The sequence below is a fragment of the Thalassophryne amazonica genome, chromosome 14 (genome assembly GCF_902500255.1).
Source record: "Thalassophryne amazonica chromosome 14, fThaAma1.1, whole genome shotgun sequence".
Lineage (NCBI taxonomy): Eukaryota > Metazoa > Chordata > Actinopteri > Batrachoidiformes > Batrachoididae > Thalassophryne > Thalassophryne amazonica.
This window is the reverse complement of record NC_047116.1, coordinates 97,278,198-97,303,275: the sequence shown is the minus strand read 5'-3', so window position 1 is coordinate 97,303,275 and position 25,078 is coordinate 97,278,198. Positions and strand designations below refer to the sequence as shown.

The 25,078-nt window shown below is 40.2% G+C and overlaps 1 protein-coding gene across 1 annotated transcript in view; it reads right to left on the bottom strand.

Annotated features, from left to right (window-relative positions):
- Nucleotides 1-25,078, bottom strand: part of kcnh3 (potassium voltage-gated channel, subfamily H (eag-related), member 3) — a 404,423-nt gene that overhangs the window by 88,522 nt on the left and 290,823 nt on the right. The window contains 1 exon segment of the mRNA XM_034186593.1: nucleotides 17,102-17,303. Coding sequence (XP_034042484.1) covers nucleotides 17,102-17,303 — 202 coding nt within the window.

Sequence of the window (25,078 nt, the reverse complement as noted above, 5' to 3'; positions counted from 1 at the left end):
AGTTAGCTTTTGTTTATAAGGGTTAAACCAGAGGTCTGAAACTCACTCCAGAAAGGGCCAACAGGGTGCAGGCTTTCTTTGCAGCCACCCACTCCACTAGGTGATTTCAAAGTGATGTTAATCAGTGAAATCATGGGTGGTTGAAAAGAAAGCCTGCAGCCCCTTGGCCCTTTCTGAAAAATGTTTGAGACCTCTGAGTTAAACAAAACAGGAGGTCCCTGGTTCAAGGCCACCCATGCCCCCTTCTCCATGTACATAAACAGGTATCCTGTGCAAAGCCTAGACACTAGATCTGCTGTGGAGACCCTGGGAAAGGACAGGACACAAAACAAAAGACCTGCCTAATTAATTTCTGTTGTCTCTGAAACATAAAAAAGTGTTATTTTTGAAGTTCAGAACTGACACAATTTCTTAGAAATTGTTGCTATTTTTGGTGCTTGATATAGGGTGGAGCAGCACGACCAGTAAAATGTGTTCTCATCCCATTTACCAACACGGAGAAACACAAGCTTCACATTCCAACAACATCTGAAATAATCCCATTTATTTATTTTGTCACAGAAATTGTGGCTGCAGTGCAAAGAATACAGATGGGGGATGATGGTTTAGTGGTTAAGGTGTTGGGCTTGAGACTAGAAGATCCTTGGTTCAAATCCCAAACGGACTGGAAAATCACTAGGGGCCCTTGGGCAAGGTCCTTAATCCACTAGTTGCTCTCGATGTGTAGTGAGCACCTTGTATGGCAGCAGCTTGACATCGGGGTGAATGTGAGGCATTATTATAAAGCACTATATACATGCAGTCCACTTAATATTTAAAGTGAGGAATGTCAGACACATTCTGACTGTCATTATATACTGAGATGGAAGGCTAATGACAAATGGGTCTGCACAAAACAACAGAGGGGATAAACATAGAAGGTAAAGAATGAAAATGGAAAAGACACTGTGATTTCTGCTGATCGATTGTTATCATTAATTACAGTTAAAACAACATTGAAGATTTGTGAGTATAAATATCAACACAGAAAATGTACGTTGGTCATGTTAGGTTAAAACACTGGAACAGTCTTACAATTTTCTTCCACTTCTGAGCCAGTCATTTAGTGAGCCACAGGTTGGTGTCATGGGTTACATTTCTGGTGTTGGATTCTGGTTTCTGGCTAGTCTGGGTTTGTGAGTGTTTTCCATGGGTAATTTTCCTCTTTCATTCACTGCTCTCTAGTCACTTTCCTGAGTGTTCGTTTCTCTTCACAGACTCTACTGTTGCTCTCTCCTGTGTTAACTTGTCTCCCACGCTCTTACTCTGACATCTCATCCTGGTTTGCATCACATAGCTTGACTTCCTGTTTGTGGTTTCCAGGTTCATGTCTCACTCCACTTTCGCAGTTAATAGTTTGCTGGCCTTTATAACCTCTCTGAATGAATGAATGAATGAATGAAAATGAATGAATGAATGAATGAATGAAAACTGTTTATTTCGAACATTTGATACAACAACAATTACAAGATAGATCAGTAAAGATAACAACAAAAAAGTTCCTACTGTGTACCCAACATGTCCGAAAAGGGGTAGGGTGAAGCATCAGCTTATTTATCCCTACCCCTTCTTCCCCACAACCAGTAATACCCTTTGCCACATATACACATAGATTCCTACACACCTAAACCGATATATATATATATATATATATATATATATATATATATATATATATATATATATATATATATATATATACATACACACATCAACATACATACACATATACATACACATATATACACATAAACACACATATACATATATACATATATATACACATATATATACACAAACATAAATATACACCTACACATACCTACTTACATACAAAATACTATATATTTACAAGCCGAAGCAAAAAACAAAAACACCCTAACCCTCATTACCCTTCCTCCTCCCTATACCTAGAAAAAAACATATTTTTGTACCGCTGTTTGAACTGGTTCATGCTTGGACATTGCTTGAGCCCCACTCCCAATCTGTTCCACATCCTCACCCCACAGACAGAAATACAGAAACCTTTTAATGTTGTTCGTGCCCACTGATGCTTTAAATTAAATTTCCCCCTCAGACTGTAATCCCCTGATCTGTTAAAAAACATATTTTTTAATATTTGCTGGAAGTAAATTGTTTATTGCTTTATACACAATTTGTACTGTTTGAAAATGAACCAAGTCTGTGAATTTTAAGAATTTGGATTGTAAAAATAGTGGATTTGTATGATCTCTATAGCCAGTATTATGAATAATTCTTATAGCTCTTTTCTGCATTACTGATAGTGATTGTGTTGTACCTTTATAAGTATTACCCCATACCTCTGCACAGTACTGTAAATATGGTAAAACCAGTGAGCAGTAAAGAATGCGGAGTGAGTTGTGGTCCAGAATATGTTTCGCTTTGTTTAGAACTGAAATGCTTCTTGACAGTTTACTTTGTATATGTTTTATATGAGTCTTCCAGTTTATCTTATCATCTATTATCACCCCCAGAAACTTATTTTCATGTACCCTTTCAATATCTACCCCCTCGACTTGTAACTGAACCTGTATGCCTGTATTACAATAGCCAAATAACATGTATTCTGTTTTACTTAAGTTTAATGATAATTTGTTTCTGTCAAACCATATTTTCAATTTTCCCATTTCTATACTGATCCTCCTCAGTAACTCCTGCAAATCCCCCCCGTGAACAAAAAATGCTTGTGTCATCTGCAAATAATACTAATTTTAATATTTTGGAAACATTGACAATATCATTTATATAAATTAGAAACAGTTTTGGACCCAATACTGACCCCTGTGGGGGGTCAGTATTCTCTCCGAGTGTTACCTGTATGCCAGATTGTTTAGCTTTGTGCCTGCTCTCTGACTGATGATTTTAGGCTCCCGTTCCTGGTTTTGGTCACCCGGTATGCTCACTGTGCTTGGAACCTCTGATCGTGTTTGTGTACAATTCTTTGCTGCTCCCTCTCAGGACACTCTCTCTGGTTGGACTGATTTCTCATAAATAAGTGACCAAGTCAATTGTTTCCTGTTCTATCGGTCTGTTTAATTGTGCTTTGACACTTCCTGCTGGGACTCACAGTAAATCCACATGCTACATACCACCCTACTGGTTCTCTGCACTGGTGTTCTTGGTCTGGACCAGCTGGTTAATGAGTCACAGTTATCTTATTCCTACATGAAAAGCCGGAGCAGTGACCCTTTCACACGATCAGCCAAAACATTTTTCAAAACAAATTTACTGCACTGGAACTAAGGAGATCTTTGACTTCACTTTGTGCCTTTTGATGGACTCTGGTTGGATGACGAGAGCAGAATATCCTCAGTGAATGTACTCAAGGTCCAGTAGATACTGTGGGCAGAGTTAGGGTTAGGGTTTGGGGTAAGGCTTTAGGGTTGAGGAGTTTTGGTTAGGATTTGGGTTGACAGTTCAGCCTGTGGTCCAACTACACACCCCTGTGGTCAACATCCAGACCTTTGGTCTGTCTTTCTCTTCTGAACTTAGAGTCTATCTTCCATAGACAGGTGTTATGTGGGCATCTCCTTTGTTTGGTCCCATCACAGATGTCCTCAGCAACAGGCAGCAATGTGGTGGATGATGGTCAGAAAATCGTGCCACGTGGCTGTAGTATCATACGTGACATCCCCTCAAAAAACAAAGAGCACACCACCTCTGAGCCTGCCAGAGTAATCCTTTATGTGATACATTTCAGTGCTATCAAAGGATTCTCCAGAGACCTTGTGTAGACTTGGACCTTTGTCCAAAGATATCAGCATTGTAATATATTTGTGTTCAGCAACCTCAGTATTTCATGAGCTGGTCAGAAATGTCTGTCAGCTCCACAGGCTGTGGTCCCATGGGAATGAATATTGCGACTGAGATGTGACTCTTCTCAGAAGACTCAATGAAAGCCTGGATCTTGGTCAAGTTTGGCTGCTTTCTAAAATAGACCCCATGTTTTAAACTAGGTATCCTTCAGTCCTCTGTGGATGGATCTTTATCTGTGAACACTCTATTGACTTTACATTCCTGTCAGACTTTCTCTTCCTGTTTCACAATGACTCAGTCTGCTGCTGAGACTCCTTTTATTAACTGTCAGTGTCCTCATACTCCAGCATGACTTCAACTTATGAGGATGGAGGGCAAGGTCTCAGAACATTTTTAATGGATTTATTTTGTGTGTCGTGGGCTAAAGGCCAAAGATACCCTAGGGCATGACAGCCCAAATCCTTTGGCTGTCAGTATTGTGACTGTTCATTACTTGTGGCTTCATTACTATCAAATCAACATTGCCCAGAGATCTGGTGGTCAAACATGAACTGGACATGAGTCATAAAACACGGTTAAAGCCAGGTCATGAAGTGACACCTCACTTCCTGGCTTATCCCCAAGGCTGGGTGGAATGTAACGTGAAGTCTACAGAATTACATCATGACTGCGCCATGATGCAACATCATGTGGTGACCAAAACAGTGATGATTTCACAATGTCATACCTACGTAGAAAAGTTAATTGGGTAGCGTATTATGCACCTATTTTTTTTCTTTTTTACTACATGGAACATTGTACCTGCCAACGTCTTGAAGGCCACTTCTGTAGAATCTTGTCAGTCTCACTTTAAAACACATTTATTTTTTTCCACATTATTTTTTTCTTCAGAGCATTTTGGAAACAGAAGCCTTTAAACTGCAAAATAAACCATAAACTTCTGAATGTATCAGCATTTACAAACACTGACACTCTGGATTATTTTAATGAAACATTTTAATTGATTTTTTTTTCCCTTTAAGTCAGAGCGGAGAGAAATACTGTGTATCTTTGTTCTGATCTGCTTTCAGCGCTGAAAGCAGCTGATTACTGATCTCTGCTGTTTGTGGCAGAGATATGAAGAAAATAAGAAATATATTTCCTATTTCTTTAATTATGTGGTTGAAATTGCAAAATAAAACAAAAGTATGACACTATAAGCTTGAAATAGGATTGAATTGGTACATTTTTCAGCAACATTTCAGTTCACATTTTGGAAAATCTGTGCTGGGTGGCAGAGGAAATTTGAACCTGCGAGCTGGGAAGAAATTTGCAGTGCTGGGCAATAAATCAAATCAAATCAAATCAATTTTATTTATATAGCGCCAAATCGCAACAACAGTTGCCCCAAGGCACTTTATATTGCAAGGCAAAAGCCATACAATAATCACAGAAAAACCCCAACGGTCAAAACGACCCCCTTATGAGCAAGCACTTGGCGACAGTGGGAAGGAAAAACTCCCTTTTAACAGGAAGAAACCTCCAGCAGAACCAGGCTCAGGGAGGGGCAGTCTTCTGCTGGGACTGGTTGGGGCTGAGGGGAGAGAACCAGGAAAAAGACATGCTGTGGAAGAGAGCAGAGATCAATCACTAATGATTAAATGCAGAGTGATGCATACACAGCAAAAAGAGAATCATCATGGGAACCCCCCAGCAGTCTAAGTCTATAGCAGCATAACTAATCACCTGATCCAGCCCTAACTATAAGCTTTAGCAAAAAGGAAAGTTTTAAGCATAATGTTAAAAGTAGAGAGGGTGTCTGTCTCCCTGATCCGAATTGGGAGCTGGTTCCACAGGAGAGGAGCCTGAAAGCTGAAGGCTCTGCCTCCCATTCTACTCTTAAAAACCCTAGGAACTACAAGTAAGCCTGCAGTCTGAGAGCAAAGTGCTCTATTGGGGTGATAGTAGAGAAGCTTGAATCTTCAACTGGCGTCGGGGTGATATGGTACTAAGAGGTCCCTAAGATAAGATGGGACCTGATTATTCAAAACCTTATAAGTAAGAAGAAGAATTTTAAATTCTATTCTAGAATTAACAGGAAGCCAATGAAGAGAGGCCAATATGGGTGAAATATGCTCTCTCCTTCTAGTCCCCGTCAGTACTCTAGCTGCAGCATGTTGAATTAACTGAAGGCTTTTCAGGGAACTTTTAGGACAACCTGATAATAATGAATTACAATAGTCCAGCCTAGAGGAAATAAATGCATGAATTAGTTTTTCAGCATCACTCTGAGACAAGATCTTTCTAATTTTAGAGATATTGCGCAAATGTAAAAAAGCAGTCCTATATATTTGCTTAATATGCGCATTGAAGGACATATCCTGATCAAAAATGACTCCAAGATTTCTCACAGTATTACTGGAGGTCAGGGTAATGCCATCCAGAGTAAGGATCTGGTTAGACACCATGTTTCTAAGATTTGTGGGGCCAAGTACAATAACTTCAGTTTTATCTGAATTTAAAAGCAGGAAATTAGAGGTCATCCATGTCTTTATGTCTGTAAGACATTCCTGCAATTTAACTAATTGGTGTGTGTCCTCTGGCTTCATGGATAGATAAAGCTGGGTATCATCTGCGTAACAATGAAAATTTAAGCAATGCTATCTAATAATACTGCCTAAGGGAAGCATGTATAAAGTGAATAAAATTGGTCCTAGCACAGAACCTTGTGGAACTCCATAATTAACCTTAGTCTGTGAAGAAGATTCCCCATTTACATGAACAAATTGTAATCTATTAGATAAATATGATTCAAACCACCGCAGCACAGTGCCTTTAATACCTATGGCATGCTCTAATCTCTGTAATAAAATTTTATGGTCAACAGTATCAAAAGCAGCATTGAGGTCTAACAGGACAAGCACAGAGATGAGTCCACTGTCTGAGGCCATAAGAAGATCATTTGTAACCTTCACTAATGCTTTTTCTGTACTATGATGAATTCTGAAACCTGACTGAAACTCTTCAAATAGACCATTCCTCTGCAGATGATCAGTTAGCTGTTTTACAACTACCCTTTCAAGAATTTTTGAGAGAAAACGAAGGTTGGAGATTGCCCTATAATTAGGTAAGATAGCTGGGTCAAGTGATGGCTTTTTAAGTAATGGTTTAATTACTGCCACCTTAAAAGCCTGTGGTACATAGCCAACTAATAAAGATAGATTGATCATATTTAAGATCGAAGCATTAATTAATGGTAGGGCTTCCTTGAGCAGCCTGGTAGGAATGGGGTCTAATAGACATGTTGATGGTTTGGAGGAAGTGACTAATGAAAATAACTCAGACAGAACAATCGGAGAGAAAGAGTCTAACCAAATACTGGCATCACTGAAAGCAGCCAAAGATAACGATATGTCTTTGGGATGGTTATGAGTAATTTTTTCTCTAATAGTTAAAATTTTATTAACATAGAAAGTCATGAAGTCATTACTAGTTAAAGTTAAAGGAATACTCGGCTCAATAGAACTCTGACTCTTTGTCAGACTGGCTACAGTGCTGAAAAGAAATCTGGGGTTGTTCTTATTTTCTTCAATTAGTGATGAGTAGTAAGATGTCCTAGCTTTACAGAGGGCTTTTTGATAGAGCAACAGACTCTTTTTCCAGGCTAAGTGAAGATCTTCTAAATTAGTGAGACGCCATTTCCTCTCCAACTTACGGGTTATCTGCTTTAAGCTACGAGTTTGTGAATTATACCACAGAGTCAGGCACTTCTGATTTAAGGGTCTCTTTTTCAGAGGAGCTACAGCATCCAAGGTTGTGCTCAATGAGGATGTAAAACTATTGACGAGATAATCTATCTCACTCACAGAGTTTAGGTAGCTACTCTGCCCTGTGTTGGTATATGGCATTGAAGAACATAACAAAGAAGGAATCATATCCTTAAACCTAGTTACAGCGCTTTCCGAAAGACTTCTTCTGTAATGAAACTTATTCCCTACTGCTGGGTAGTCCATTAAAGTAAATGTAAATGTTATTAAGAAATGATCAGACAGAAGGGGGTTTTCAGGGAATACTGTTAAGTCTTCAATTTCCATACCATAAGTCAAAACAAGATCTAAAGTATGATTAAAGTGGTGGGTAGACTCATTTACATTCTGAGCAAAGCCAACTGAGTCTAATAATAGATTAAATGCAGTGCTGAGGCTGTCATTCTCAGCATCTATGTGGATGTTAAAATCACCCACTATAATTATCTTATCTGAACTAAGCACTAAGTCAGACAAAAGGTCTGAAAATTCACAGAGAAACTCACAGTAACGACCAGGAGGATGATAGATAACAACAAATAAAACTGTTTTTTGGGACTTCCAATTTGGATGGACAAGACTAAGAGTCAAGCTTTCAAATGAATTAAAGCTCTGTCTGGGTTTTTGATTAATTAATAAGCTGGAGTGGAAGATTGCTGCTAATCCTCTGCCTCGGCCCGTGCTACGAGCATTCTGACAGTTAGTGTGACTCGGGGGTGTTGACTCATTTAAACTAACATATTCATCCTGCTGTAACCAGGTTTCTGTAAGGCAGAATAAATCAATATGTTGATCAGTTATTATATCATTTACTAACAGGGACTACCTGTTACCGCCCAGCACCCAGCACCCCCAACATAGCTGGAACCCTGCTATAAACTATGTATAATACAGCTGCAGATAAGTAAACTGTTTTCCACGCCTCTCAGCATGTCTGGCAAGAAGGAGAAGAAATTCAGATGGATGGCAGACAATAATACATGAAGGGAACAATTAATTTGGCCTTGACAAGATGACAATGGCAGCTTCAGAGATCTTAAAATAGAAAATTGATGTGACTGGATGTGTCTCATTAAGTCAATCAGAAGTGCAACTTATTTTTACGGAGCTAAATTACAAGTCATTTTAAAGGTCTAGAACATGCCAACACTTTCATTTTGTTTTCTGCAGGCCATCAATGACTGTGATCACTGACCTGCTGGAAGATCCATGGCCTAACATGGATAGAGCGAGTGCATTTTGGGCTTGTCCAACTCACTTTCCAGCAGTGTTTTATATATGCAAGTCCAATCTTGGCCCCGAGACCACTTCACTTACTCAATCTCATCTTGGAATTGAAAGCAATTCTACTCAATTTTGACTCAAACTAGAACTAACTATATATACATTAATTCAAAATTTTAATAACTAAATTAAAAAATTAATTCACATCATGTTGACTGGTGCTATATTTGATAGGACATCACATAGTGACACGTGCTCTTGAATCTCTTGGTCTCACTGAGTGCCAAGAATGAGGAAATAATCCGCTGTTGTTAAACCTAATTTTGTCAATCACAAAAATTGTAATTTTTAATTTAAAAAGAACAATAATGCAGAATGTAAGTTATGTAAGTTCAGACTTGTGTTTTTTAGGTCATGGTCTTGATTCAGATTCAATATATGTAATATTGTCCCCATCCCCACTTTCCAGTGATATGGAACAAAATTCCAGCCCAAATAAAACTCCAGGGAGCAAAGGTGTTGTATTGAGTTAATAAATCATGAATGTGTTTTGGGCATAACATAAATTACACATGAGTGCCATCTATCATTGCCTTTAGGAGCCCTGCACTGTTGAAATTGTTCTATTACTGTTTAGTTCACAGACTCTTTAGGTAACAAAATTTAGAGATTTTCTGGCAAAGAAATTTGGTAAGGTTGGTAAGGTTAGATATTACCCATGTGAAGCGCTTTGTGGCAGCTTTGTTGTGATTTGGTGCTATGTAAATAAGCTGAACTGAACTGAATTGAAATGGATCATGAGAGAACAGATCTTGTAAGGGATCTATTGCGTCAGACTACATGTTACTATCCCTCAAAAAATACTTGAGGCACCGATGAGACTCTGTGGGGTAGTCAATTGGGTGATTGCATCCTTTGGGTTGTCAAGTGGGCACCCTCCTTCTTAGATATTTCATTGATAGGCCCACAACACCTCCAGAGGGTTCAGCAGTGAATCCCAGCGTTCCAGGTTCCTTCCCGAGATGCCATCAGCTCACTTGAAGGCCCAGACAGAGTCCTTTCTCTTCAGCGACAGCCGCTGGCTTCCCTTCTCAGCAGCCCTGGAGAGGTCTTTGACTGCCTGGTGGTCGGCCTTCCCTCGCACTCCCATCTCCCTGAGTAACCTGGATACTGAGGTGGGTACAAACCCTCTGCAGCCTACTTCCACTGGGAGTATCTTCACTTTCCAGCCATGTTGTTGCATGTCGGCTGCAAGTTCAGCATACCTCAGCTTCTTTTGTTCATAGGCATCCTCCACTGCACTCTTCCAGTGCACCGTGAGCTCAGTGATATAAACAAGATATGGTACTAAGAGGTCCCTAAGATAAGATGGGACCTGATTATTCAAAACCTTATAAGTAAGAAGAAGAATTTTAAATTCTATTCTAGAATTAACAGGAAGCCAATGAAGAGAGGCCAATATGGGTGAAATATGCTCTCTCCTTCTAGGCCCCATTAGTACTCTAGCTGCAGCATGTTGAATTAACTGAAGGCTTTTCAGGGAACTTTTAGGACAACCTGATAATAATGAATTACAATAGTCCAGCCTAGAGGAAATAAATGCATGAATTAGTTTTTCAGCATCACTCTGAGACAAGATCTTTCTAATTTTAGAGATATTGCGCAAATGTAAAAAAGCAGTCCTATATATTTGCTTAATATGCGCATTGAAGGACATATCCTGATCAAAAATGACTCCAAGATTTCTCACAGTATTACTGGAGGTCAGGGTAATGCCATCCAGAGTAAGGATCTGGTTAGACACCATGTTTCTAAGATTTGTGGGGCCAAGTACAATAACTTCAGTTTTATCTGAATTTAAAAGCAGGAAATTAGAGGTCATCCATGTCTTTATGTCTGTAAGACATTCCTGCAATTTAACTAATTGGTGTGTGTCCTCTGGCTTCATGGATAGATAAAGCTGGGTATCATCTGCGTAACAATGAAACTTTAAGCAATGCTATCTAATAATACTGCCTAAGGGAAGCATGTATAAAGTGAATAAAATTGGTCCTAGCACAGAACCTTGTGGAACTCCATAATTAACCTTAGTCTGTGAAGAAGATTCCCCATTTACATGAACAAATTGTAATCTATTAGATAAATATGATTCAAACCACCGCAGCACAGTGCCTTTAATACCTATGGCATGCTCTAATCTCTGTAATAAAATTTTATGGTCAACAGTATCAAAAGCAGCATTGAGGTCTAACAGGACAAGCACAGAGATGAGTCCACTGTCTGAGGCCATAAGAAGATCATTTGTAACCTTCACTAATGCTTTTTCTGTACTATGATGAATTCTGAAACCTGACTGAAACTCTTCAAATAGACCATTCCTCTGCAGATGATCAGTTAGCTGTTTTACAACTACCCTTTCAAGAATTTTTGAGAGAAAACGAAGGTTGGAGATTGCCCTATAATTAGGTAAGATAGCTGGGTCAAGTGATGGCTTTTTAAGTAATGGTTTAATTACTGCCACCTTAAAAGCCTGTGGTACATAGCCAACTAATAAAGATAGATTGATCATATTTAAGATCGAAGCATTAATTAACGGTAGGGCTTCCTTGAGCAGCCTGGTAGGAATGGGGTCTAATAGACATGTTGATGGTTTGGAGGAAGTGACTAATGAAAATAACTCAGACAGAACAATCGGAGAGAAAGAGTCTAACCAAATACTGGCATCACTGAAAGCAGCCAAAGATAACGATATGTCTTTGGGATGGTTATGAGTAATTTTTTCTCTAATAGTTAAAATGTTATTAACATAGAAAGTCATGAAGTCATTACTAGTTAAAGTTAAAGGAATACTCGGCTCAATAGAGCTCTGACTCTTTGTCAGACTGGCTACAGTGCTGAAAAGAAATCTGGGGTTGTTCTTATTTTCTTCAATTAGTGATGAGTAGTAAGATGTCCTAGCTTTACAGAGGGCTTTTTGATAGAGCAACAGACTCTTTTTCCAGGCTAAGTGAAGATCTTCTAAATTAGTGAGACGCCATTTCCTCTCCAACTTACGGGTTATCTGCTTTAAGCTACGAGTTTGTGAATTATACCACAGAGTCAGGCACTTCTGATTTAAGGGTCTCTTTTTCAGAGGAGCTACAGCATCCAAGGTTGTGCTCAATGAGGATGTAAAACTATTGACGAGATAATCTATCTCACTCACAGAGTTTAGGTAGCTACTCTGCCCTGTGTTGGTATATGGCATTGAAGAACATAACAAAGAAGGAATCATATCCTTAAACCTAGTTACAGCGCTTTCCGAAAGACTTCTTCTGTAATGAAACTTATTCCCTACTGCTGGGTAGTCCATTAAAGTAAATGTAAATGTTATTAAGAAATGATCAGACAGAAGGGGGTTTTCAGGGAATACTGTTAAGTCTTCAATTTCCATACCATAAGTCAAAACAAGATCTAAAGTATGATTAAAGTGGTGGGTAGACTCATTTACATTCTGAGCAAAGCCAACTGAGTCTAATAATAGATTAAATGCAGTGCTGAGGCTGTCATTCTCAGCATCTATGTGGATGTTAAAATCACCCACTATAATTATCTTATCTGAACTAAGCACTAAGTCAGACAAAAGGTCTGAAAATTCACAGAGAAACTCACAGTAACGACCAGGAGGATGATAGATAACAACAAATAAAACTGGCTTTTGGGACTTCCAATTTGGATGGACAAGACTAAGAGTCAAGCTTTCAAATGAATTAAAGCTCTGTCTGGGTTTTTGATTAATTAATAAGCTGGAGTGGAAGATTGCTGCTAATCCTCTGCCTCGGCCCGTGCTACGAGCATTCTGACAGTTAGTGTGACTCGGGGGTGTTGACTCATTTAAACTAACATATTCATCCTGCTGTAACCAGGTTTCTGTTAGGCAGAATAAATCAATATGTTGATCAGTTATTATATCATTTACTAACAGGGACTACCTGTTACCGCCCAGCACCCAGCACCCCCAACATAGCTGGAACCCTGCTATAAACTATGTATAATACAGCTGCAGATAAGTAAACTGTTTTCCACGCCTCTCAGCATGTCTGGCAAGAAGGAGAAGAAATTCAGATGGACGGCAGACAATAATACATGAAGGGAACAATTAATTTGGCCTTGACAAGATGACAATTGCAGCTTCAGAGATCTTAAAATAGAAAATTGATGTGACTGGATGTGTCTCATTAAGTCAATCAGAAGTGCAACTTATTTTTACGGAGCTAAATTACAAGTCATTTTAAAGGTCTAGAACATGCCAACACTTTCATTTTGTTTTCTGCAGGCCATCAATGACTGTGATCACTGACCTGCTGGAAGATCCATGGCCTAACATGGATAGAGCGAGTGCATTTTGGGCTTGTCCAACTCACTTTCCAGCAGTGTTTTATATATGCAAGTCCAATCTTGGCCCCGAGACCACTTCACTTACTCAATCTCATCTTGGAATTGAAAGCAATTCTACTCAATTTTGACTCAAACTAGAACTAACTATATATACATTAATTCAAAATTTTAATAACTAAATTAAAAAATTAATTCACATCATGTTGACTGGTGCTATATTTGATAGGACATCACATAGTGACACGTGCTCTTGAATCTCTTGGTCTCACTGAGTGCCAAGAATGAGGAAATAATCCGCTGTTGTTAAACCTAATTTTGTCAATCACAAAAATTTAAATTTTTAATTTAAAAAGAACAATAATGCAGAATGTAAGTTATGTAAGTTCAGACTTGTGTTTTTTAGGTCATGGTCTTGATTCAGATTCAATATATGTAATATTGTCCCCATCCCCACTTTCCAGTGATATGGAACAAAATTCCAGCCCAAATAAAACTCCAGGGAGCAAAGGTGTTGTATTGAGTTAATAAATCATGAATGTGTTTTGGGCATAACATAAATTACACATGAGTGCCATCTATCATTGCCTTTAGGAGCCCTGCACTGTTGAAATTGTTCTATTACTGTTTAGTTCACAGACTCTTTAGGTAACAAAATTTAGAGATTTTCTGGCAAAGAAATTTGGTAAGGTTGGTAAGGTTAGATATTACCCATGTGAAGCGCTTTGTGGCAGCTTTGTTGTGATTTGGTGCTATGTAAATAAGCTGAACTGAACTGAATTGAAATGGATCATGAGAGAACAGATCTTGTAAGGGATCTATTGCGTCAGACTACATGTTACTATCCCTCAAAAAATACTTGAGGCACCGATGAGACTCTGTGGGGTAGTCAATTGGGTGATTGCATCCTTTGGGTTGTCAAGTGGGCACCCTCCTTCTTAGATATTTCATTGATAGGCCCACAACACCTCCAGAGGGTTCAGCAGTGAATCCCAGCGTTCCAGGTTCCTTCCCGAGATGCCATCAGCTCACTTGAAGGCCCAGACAGAGTCCTTTCTCTTCAGCGACAGCCGCTGGCTTCCCTTCTCAGCAGCCCTGGAGAGGTCTTTGACTGCCTGGTGGTCGGCCTTCCCTCGCACTCCCATCTCCCTGAGTAACCTGGATACTGAGGTGGGTACAAACCCTCTGCAGCCTACTTCCACTGGGAGTATCTTCACTTTCCAGCCATGTTGTTGCATGTCGGCTGCAAGTTCAGCATACCTCAGCTTCTTTTGTTCATAGGCATCCTCCACTGCACTCTTCCAGTGCACCGTGAGCTCAGTGATATAAACAAGCTTGAGCGTGGCTGACTACAGAACAAGGTCTGGTCGCAAGTCGGTAACTACAATCTCAGCTGGAAAACAGAGTTTGTTGCCCAAGTCTGCCTGCAGCTTCCAGTCCCTTGCTCTGCCCAGCTGCCTAGTATCTAGACGAATGGTGGCAATGCTAGTTTGCCCCTTGCCCTCCCGGACAAATGGTGTCAATTGTAAATGGGATGGTAGGGGAGGAAGGGTGTTCACTCTTGTCCGTTGACTTTCCACACTGCTGCAATACACTTTAGCACCTGGTTGTGCTACCAGGTGTAGTGGCTTTGGGTGAGGCCGGTCTTGCATCCCACCACGATGTGCTTCAATGTTATTGCACTTGGACATAGAGAGCATGTGGGGTCTTTACCATACTACTAGTTTAGGTTTGCAGGAGAAGGGAGGACATCATAGGCAGCCCTGATGGTAAATTCACATTAAATGCCTCCATTTCCCACAGCTCTTGCCAGGACATCTTCCTTTTCTCCACTCCATCCCATGTCATCTGTTGCCCTTGGTTTGCCTGTGCCACATCTTGTGCACGCCTTCCTGCTTCCTCTTTCTGACATACCTACTGTACCACCAGCTTGTGTCTTTCAAATGGAGTGGCCTTGTTCCATGTTGGTGCACTGGCCACAAGGTCAACACCACTCCTCCCCTCCTGCACTCTGCCCATGAGGTCCCTGTGTCCGAGTGCTGCCTTTGCCTGTTCAATTACAGCCAATGGAGTCCACTTCCTCCCGGTGGCCAGAATAGGGGCAGTTTGTGCTACAAATGGATCACTTGAATCCAGTAGCATCATCTCCAGTCTGACTTTGGAACACTTGTACTCCTCTGCCAGGCTGGAAATGGGCAAGTGTAACATCCCTTTGCTGCATAGTCCAATAGTGCTAAAGCACCTGGGAAGGCCAAGCCACTTCCTTATGTATGAGCTAACCAGTTTCTCCAGCTTTTCCACCTTTGAGAGTGGAACTTCATACAAGGTTAGCAGTCACAGAAGAAGTTGGAGTAGCCCGTACTACATGCACTCAGAGCTTCAGCTTGCCAGGAAGCACGCTTCTATCGATGTTCTCCAGGCCACTGTCTACCTCCTTCCTGAGCTGCTGTACTTGCGCTTTTTCTTTGAGGGACGCATCATACAACCGATCTATAGGCTCTTCACCGGCTTCTCGGAAACCGCTGGAATAGGTTCCTTGCCTATGTAAAAGCGGTGGTCTGACAGTCTCCCCTTGACAATAGGAAATGGAATAGTCATCATCCACCAAAGCTCCCTGAGGTGAAGCAGTTAAGCATCTCATTCCTGCAACACCTTATCCTCCACCGACTGTGTGATCACCCTTAGCTGCAGACAGGCCTCTGCTGCTCCTAGACCCTCCCATGACCAGCCCTTTGTAAGAGGCTGAAATTGCACATGTATAACAATATATATCTCTATAGGTCATGTGGTAATTTGCAGCTCTGAACTCATATTTGTTTATCAGATGCAGGTGCTAAGATGGAGTAAGGTGTGATAATGGAGGCAGTTGAATACAGAGTGGTTTTTGGGTTCATGTACTTGAGAAGCCGCCCACCAAAGGAGATGTTCACTGAGATGATGAAGACTTATGGGGAGGATGCCCCATCATATGACATCATCAACCACGGGTGAAGTCAGTTCATGTGCGGTCAGACACCGATGGAAAAAGTAACCCATTACAGAGTGACCACATTCTGCCATTGATGAAGACACCATCTAGGACAGGGGTGGGCAACTTGCTCCAGAAAGGGCCAAGAGGGTGCAGGTTTTCTTTGCAGCTTTACAAGTACATTGTACTTGGCCATCTCAGTCCCCAGACCTGAATATTATTGAAAATCTGTGGTGTGATTTTAAGCGGGCTGTCTGTGCTCGGAAACCAACAAACCTGAGGTGTTTGGCAAATGGTCCAAAATACCTTCAACCAGAATCCAGACTCTCATTGGAAGCTATAGGAAGCTGTTATTAGAGGCTGTTATTTCTGCAAAAGGAGGATCTACTAAATATTGATGTATTTTTTCTGTTGGGGTGCAAAAATTTATGCACTTGCCTAATTTTTTTAAAGAATTATTGCACACTTTCTGTAAATCGTATAAACTTCATTTCACTTCTCAAATATTACTGTTTGTCTGCTATATGATATATTTAACTGAAATTGCTGATCGAAACAACCAATGATTTATAAAGGAAAATCATGGAAATCATCAGGGGGGCCCAATGGTTTGCTGATGGTGGGTCATTCGGTGTGCTATTACCAGAGGGCAGCTGCACATGAATTTGATCTTGGTGTTGAAAAATTTCCAACCAGTGTAACACTGATCATAAGAGAGGCCACTGTTAACCTGGACTCAGGGGACTTCACTGCGGAGAAGATAGTCCTTGTACTCTCTGTGGCCACCCCAAAGTAAATTCCCAGTTTTTGTCAATTTTGGCTGAGGCTCCTGCACTCAGTGTGCTTCTAATTTTACAAAAGGTTGCCCCATAAACATTGACAGAACATTTTATTGATTAGCTTACGTACTGTGTGAGGAAATGTGTGTACTGACCAATATCCCAGGAGCCAGGACTTTCGATCTCCCTGCGGCCGATGAAGTACCACACACAGGCCATCCAGTGCGCCAGTAGGGCGAACATGGACATGAGCAGAGTCAGGACCACAGCGCTGTACTGGGAGTAGCGCTCCAGCTTCTGCAGCAGCCGCAGTAACCGAAGCAACCGAACTGTCTTCAGTAGGTGGACCCCAAAGTACTACACATGGAGAACGTACAGCATATCAGCACCACCTTCAGGCAAAGAACTCCACAAACATTACTGACTATCTGACCTAGAAAACACGGACGAACACAGAATCCTTATGTTCAGGATGTGCATCAAAGAAACATTCCTCCAACCCCAAATTAGAAACAGTTGGGACAAAACAGAAAATCCAAAGAAGAAGAAGAAGAAATGATTCTTCCATTTACTTTGACTTTTATTTCATTGCAGCCAGTATGAACCCAACAAATTTCATGTTTTATGTGGCCAACTTCATTTCATTTGTAAATATACATCAATTCCTGCATTTCAGGCCTGAAACACATTCCAAAAGAAGATGGGATGGAGCAGTTTAGGGCAGGTAGTGAGGTTAAAAAACATCAAATAATGTTATTTCACACAGGTGATTGCTATCATGATTTGGAGTCTAAGGAGCAAATATGAGCAGAAGATCAACAGTTTGTCAACAGCTGTGTGAAACAAAAAAATAGAGAAATCTATAAAAACAATGTTCCTCAAAGAAAGACATATATTTCTCCCTCCACAATACAGAATGTCATTAAACAAATGAAGTTTGGTGAAATTTTGTAACAGCCTTGTAACTGTTGGAATGGCTGAAGCAGTGGGTCACCTTGCTGAGTCTGGTCTGCTTGATATTTCTTCCTCATTATCACCAGAGGGAGTTTTTCCTGAACTCTGTCTCCTGTGTTCTTGCTCTAGGGGTTTGAACGATCAGACCTTACTCGTGTGAAGCACCTCGAGGCAGCTTGGTTGTGATTTGATGCTATATAAATAAAAATATAACGCAATGATAAATTACCCTCAGCTGTATGAGCATGTAATCAGTGAAAGAGTGTGTTGAAAGAATGTGACCTTTTGACCAGTTAGAAGAGGTCAAGATTATCCAGCTTTGAACTTATCCAAGGCCTGTGTCCCAAGAATGTTCCATAGGAATTTGAAGACCCTGGCAGTAATGAATGAATGAATGAGTTTATTCGGCACACAATTCAACAACAAAAACAAAAAAACTCATAACAAAGCAACTTTACAAAAGTCCTGCGTGGCCGAAAGGGTGAGGGCAGAAGCAGAGCTTATAAATACCCACCACTTATACTAAAAAATAACAAACATATACACACAAAAAAATTCATAAATACATATCTACACAATCACACACACACATATATATATATATATATATATATATATATATATATATATATATATATATATATATATACACATATATACATACACATACGCAGATATATATACACGTATACATACCTACATGTACATACATACATACGCACACACGATGACAATACCAAAAAGAAAAAACGTGCAAACTTAGTCAATGAACTCAAATTTACAAAATATAACCAGACAATACTGGCACACAACACACAAACCCAAAAGTTTTCAACTATAGCATGCAATTTTGTTATTCTTGTAATGTCTTTTAAAGCCTACTAACGTACTAAGTACTTTACTGTTGTCGGGACAGTTGTTCCAGATGTTAACACCTTTGACAGAATGACTTTTTGTAGTAGTTCGGATCCTTGATTTTTCAAACAATAAAATTCCTCTCAAAATATAACTGGAGTCCCTCAGTTTAAACAGATTTATTTTTAACTTTATACATAATTTGTATTGTAAAGTAATCAACCAAGTCCCAGAATTTAAAATATGCAAACAGGCAAACAATGGATTTGTTGGCTCACAATGTGATTTGTTACAAATAATTCTTACAGCTTTCTTTTGCAACAAAAATATTGGATTAGTATTAGTTTTATATGTATTTCCCCATACCTCAATACAGTAGGTCATGTATGGAACGAGCAATGAGTGATATAAAATAGTTAATGAGTGTTGGGAAATTAAATCTTGTGCTTTATGCAGAATTGCAATGGCTTTTGACATTTTTGGATTTAACAAAATTAATATGCATTTTCCAGCTCAGTTTATCATCAATAACAACACCAAGAAATTTTGTATCAGTTACAGTTTCAATTTCAATATCATTTAATAATAAATTTCTGCAGGAAATCCTGGACTTGTTTCCAAATATAATACACTTTGTCTTACCAAAGTGGAGCCATAATTTGTTTGAATCAAACCATTGTTTAAACTTCTGTAGTTCCTTCTCCATCATGTCCAAGGTCTGTCCCAAGTGATCCCCACTACAAAACACAGTCGTATCATCAGCAAACAAAATACAACTGACGGACTTGGAAACCAAACATATGTCATTAATATACAGAAGAAACAACAACGGCCCCAGAACTGAACCCTGGGGCACCCCACAAGTAATTTTCATGGGTTCAGATTTTGCCTCACCAATATGTACACACTGATATCTATTGTAAAAATAGCTAACTATCCAATCATATGCCAATCCCTTGATACCATACCTCTGCAGTTTGTTCAATAGCACAGTGTGGTCTACAGTATCAAATGCTTTCTGTAAATCAAAAAAAACAAACAAAAAAAAAAAACAGTATATTGCTTATTTTCAACTGCATTTGTAATCTGTTCAACAAAATCAATTACAGCCAGTGAAGTAGTGCGATTTTTTTCTAAAACCATATTGCTGTTCACTAAGTGTGTGATGTTTAGTTATGAAATCATATAACCTCTTTAAAAATACCTTTTCCAAAATTTTGGAAAATTGTGGCAGGAGTGAGACTGGTCTATAATTTGAGAAGACATGTTTGTCTCCAGATTTAAACAGCGGTATCACTTTAGCCAATTTCATTCTGAAAGGAAATTTCCCAGTCATTAGTGACAGGTTACAAATATACGTAAAGGGTCTAACAATACAATCAATAATATTTATAATCAAAGACATATCAAGACTATCACTATCAATTGATCTTTTCCCCTTGAAATTACGAACAATATCAATTATTTCATATTCATCAGTTTCTTTAATGAACATTGAATCCTGAATTTTATTAATTGTTTTACAGTAATCCAAAGAACGCAGTCCAGTAGACAATCGAATCAGCTACATTTTTAACCACATTTACAAAGTAATCATTAAAATGATCTGCTATAGCTTTATTTTCCTTAACAACTGTACCAGTACTTGTGTAAAAAAGGGCAGGATATTCTTTAACACCTTTTATCTTATTTAAGACTTCATTTAAAATCTTAATAGACGTGCGGGCGGATTGCAGCGTCGGCTCGCAGCCGCCGCGACGCTCCGCCACAGGAAAAACACCTCCGTTGGAAGCCTTAAGGACAAGTTGGAACATGCCCAGCTGTTAAACAATTTCTCATATACTCACTCCACTGAAAGCCATCAAAAGCCGCCTGGATTTTACAAATGGTTATCAACACGGAGGTGTTTTTCCTGTGCCGCTGCACCACGCCGGCTACGTCCCGACGCGCGGACCCGTCCGCACGTCTTTCATTAAAAACAGTGGAATATCCGGATAAAATGCTGAAACCAACTTCTTCTGAAACTTCTCTGTTCTCTCACGACGTCCTGGATCAATAGAGCCTGAAATGTGGAGGTTTTCAGCTTGAAACAGGCTGATGACGGCGCCTGAGAGCGCTGCGCGACGTCTCGCACCGTGGGAAGTCCTTAAAGCGACAGTATCACCTCAAAATCTCTCATCAGCCGTTAAAATTTTCACTGAAAACCAGCTTAATTTTTCGAACCGTGTCCACTTCGATGTGTCTCACAGGTTTAGAAAAAATTTTGATCAAACAAAGCGCCAGTCTCTCAGCAACTTCTCAGACAAAGGAATTCCGACGAGGGGCTGGACGACTCCTCCCACAAGGAGTGCTCACAGGCGGATGACGTCACCGACAGGCGTGGAAAAACTCACGCATGCACACGAGGGTTCAAGCATATCTGACGTAAAAACATATGAATGAAATCCATATAGTTTTTGAAAAAAATAAAAAGGACCTATACTTTATTGACAGCCCTCGTAAGTTGAACATAAATTGAATTGAAGGAATCCGGAGGAATTTCAGTGAACAAAGGAAACGAGCGCAAGTCTTATCACACCAGTAATCGCCAATCCCTCAAATGACACAGTGTCAAGAATCATCATTCATCAATAGCTGATATAAAATGGATAAGGGAGCGCTTTGCAAAACATCTGTTAAGCACTACCTTCCAGCATGGTCAGTCAATTTTTGAGAACTACCTACATGACATAGATTTACCACATGGTAACATGCTGTGTGTGTTTCTTAATGCTTGCTGTAAAAGAATTCCAAGACTTATTCAGTGACTTGGAAATGAGCTCTCCTTGGATTCACATCTCAAAGGTCTGGTTCATTCATTTTTTTATTGACTGAGAAATATTAGTAAAGTCAGTCCTGTTTGTAAAGTTGGGATGGAGATGGTTATCCAAGCTTTCATTTCATCTCGGATGGATTACTGTAACTCGCTCTTTGCTTGGCTCAGTAAAACCTCTTTGGATCATCGGCAGGTCATACAAAATGCTGCTGTGAGGTTTCTGATCAAATGCTCCAAGCACTCCCATGTTACACCTCTGCTGAGTTCACTTCACTGCTCCCCCCCCATCCAGTCCAGAATTCAGTTTAAGGATTTGGTTCTGACTTTTAAAGGACATGTCGCACCAAAATCTTAACACTTTAGATTTAGGCTGTTAGTGACCATCCGGTGATCCACCGGGATTACTTTGTGCACTTCCGTGACTGGTTTCAAAGTATACGGCATTCAGAACAAGCACTCGTGAGTACTTGGGTGTTTCCGACAAGTGATGTCACAACTAGAAGCGTCCCAGCGTGCGCTTCAGTGGACTTTAGCTGCTAATGTTAAGAACGGAGGCACAGTGTCAGGATTCGGCCCATTCAGGGTCCTGGTCATGGTTTTATCTTCTTACCTTGCTTCTGTTTTTGATTATTCTGCTTGTGGGTTCTGTTTATCTTTACCTTCTGTGTTTTATCATCTTGATTTTGCTCTGTTTATGATTGGCTTTGTTTCATTTATTTTCTTTGTATCACCTGGTTGCCATGTATTTAGTTTAGTCTTAGTTCCTGTCCTGCCTGTAGTTTGTTTCTCTTTATTGCTTGCTGTATTGCGTTTGTATTCTTTTACTTGTACTCGTGGTCCCTTTAGATACTTCAGTCTCAGTTTAGTTTTTGTTTATCACATTTATTACACTATGCTTTCGTCACTGGTTTTGGTTGGTATTTATCTTCAGTGTTTTCATCTGGTTATGTACCTTTGGTTATTTATTGCTTTCTCTGGTTATCAATTATTCTGTGTTGTCCTTCGTTGTATTCTTTTGTCACTGGTTTAGTTTTGTGTCTTTTATTTTTCTGGTCTGCTGGTAATCGGTTATGGCATTCACTTTCATACTTTAATCTGTATCAGTTCTGTTCTAGTTTAGACTTTGCTTTTTATTTTCTTCTTTACTTGCACTCTGCCTTGTACTATAGTCATTAGTTGTATTTGCCTTCATACTTTATCCACATCGTGAGTTTTGTTCTTAGTTAAGTCTCTGCCTTTTATTTTCTGGGTCCTGACACGTGAGCTCATCAGTTTGTGGTTTTCACTTCTTTTTATCTCTCTTGGTTGTGGGTGCGTCACTGGCACTTAGTTGTTTTGTCTGTCACGCCCACCTGTCTTGTCTGGCCACACCCCTTCCAGAACCTTCCCCAAACCTGTTTTACATCACGCCCTGATTACTCCCCGTGTGTTTAAGCTCTCACAGTCCCTCACTTCCCTGCTAGTTGTTGATCTTGTATCTCATCCTTACGTTCACTTTCTGTCTTATTTGCCTTGTGATTTTGACCTTGCTTGTTTTTTCGATCTCTGCCACGCCGTGAACCTGGCCCAGCTTGTGAACTATTCCATGAATCTGCCTCTCGTCTGTCTGTTCCGCTGCCCCGCTGACTACCTTTTTGTGTACTGAACCACTGCCTGTTCTTTGATAAAGACTTTTATTACCTGTACATCTCAGCCTGCGAGTCTGCATCATGTGTCCTGCCACTTCCTGTGCCTCGCCACACCCAGTCATGACATACAGATTAATTCCAAAGTTGACATAAGTGTGATGTCGTGTTATGACGACTTGTTTTTAAGTGATAACTGTTCATTTTGATGCAGTCACAGTAAAGGCAGCATCTTTGTGAAGGTTTCGGTGCACCTGCATGGCCATGAGCCATAAACACAGCCTGTCAGCCTGCCTCTGCTCCAGGTTCAGCTGTGTGCATGATTAATTATGAGTGTTATCAATAAAATCTAAAAAAAAAATACATCTGCTGCCAGGGGAAACACTGTCTTGGAGACACTCCTCTTCTTCTTGTCTCCGTCTCCTGTCTATCTGGTCTCTTTGTTTTCTGGGACTTCTGCACTTTGTCCAGGGACCATCGTGGGTACCCACATACTGTGAGGGCTTTCCGTACAATTTGTTGTTCTTTAGCCCTTCCCTCTGCAGTTGTGGGCACCGGTAGGGCTCTGTGCAGACAGACAGGAGACGGAGACAAGAAGAAGAGGAGTGTCTCTCCCTTATTTAGCAGGAGTAGGGGAAAAACTACAGAGGATCTTCAGACAGCACAAAATCCCAGTTTACTTTAAACTGGTTAACAACTTGAGACAGAAATTAGTTCACCCTAAGGACAGGATCCCTAGTTACAAACAGAGCAATGTAGTGTATTCTATCAGATGTCAGGAAAACTGTAATGAACACTACATAGGTGAGACTAAGCAACCTTTACACAAAAGGCTATACCAGCACTGCAGAGAGGGCGCAAATGGATCTCAGTCTGCAGTTCATCTCCACCTTAAAGACACTAACCACACGTTTGAGGACAAGGAAGTTAAAATCTTAGCCAGAGAGAAGAAACGGTTTGAGAGAGGTGTCAAGGAAGCATTCTATGTGAAACAGTTGAAACCCAGCCTTAACCGGGGAGGGGGTCTGAGACACGCTTTGTCCCCTGTTTACAATGGGGTACTCAGGTCAAAGCAGTTTCAGTCTTTTGTTCATGGTAATGAGTCATTCACGTCATCAGGAGAGTAGTCAAGGGAGCCATCAGGAGAGGCTTCCGTCCCATCATTAGGAGGGACAGCTGCCCTGTCATTAGGAGGGTGCTAACTAGAGCACAATAGATGCTGATTAGAGCTATTGTTTAGTCACTAGCCTATAGCAGTCTGCCTCTCGGTAGGAGGGGTCTGGTTAGTTTTAAAAAACTCCAGCTTTTGTTGGCTTCTGATTATTCTTCTCTACAAGAGTCAAGACAGAAGTCAGACTACCAGAGCAAGAATTTAGCTGAAGAAGCTTCTTCGATTTGAAGTGAAACGTCCTCGCATCAAGCAACCCAGTCCAGTCGAAGATTCAAGCTTCTCTACATGTGTGCAGAGACAATTACAATATGAGTACTTTTATGTTGTCTTACTAACTGGGACGTTACATAAACGTGAGACATGTCCTTTAAGGCTCTGCATGGTGAATCACCTGCTTATATAATGGTGAGCTTTTGCAGCCATACTTTGAGGTCCTCTCATCAAGACTTGTTCTTTTCCTAAATCTGGATTTAAAATAACAGGTGACAGAACCTTCATAGTTGTGGCTCCTACACTCTTTGCCCTCCAGTTTGCCATCTGTGAACTTAGTGGACTTGTTCAAAATGCAGCTTAAGACACATCTGACCTGTTATTTGTGCTGCCTGGCGTATTTCCACAAACTCCTCTGCTGACACGGCTCCGATCGATGCCAAACTTTGCCAAGGACTGGATTATTATCATAGTCTTCCCGATTGAGTATTTTTGAGTAGAA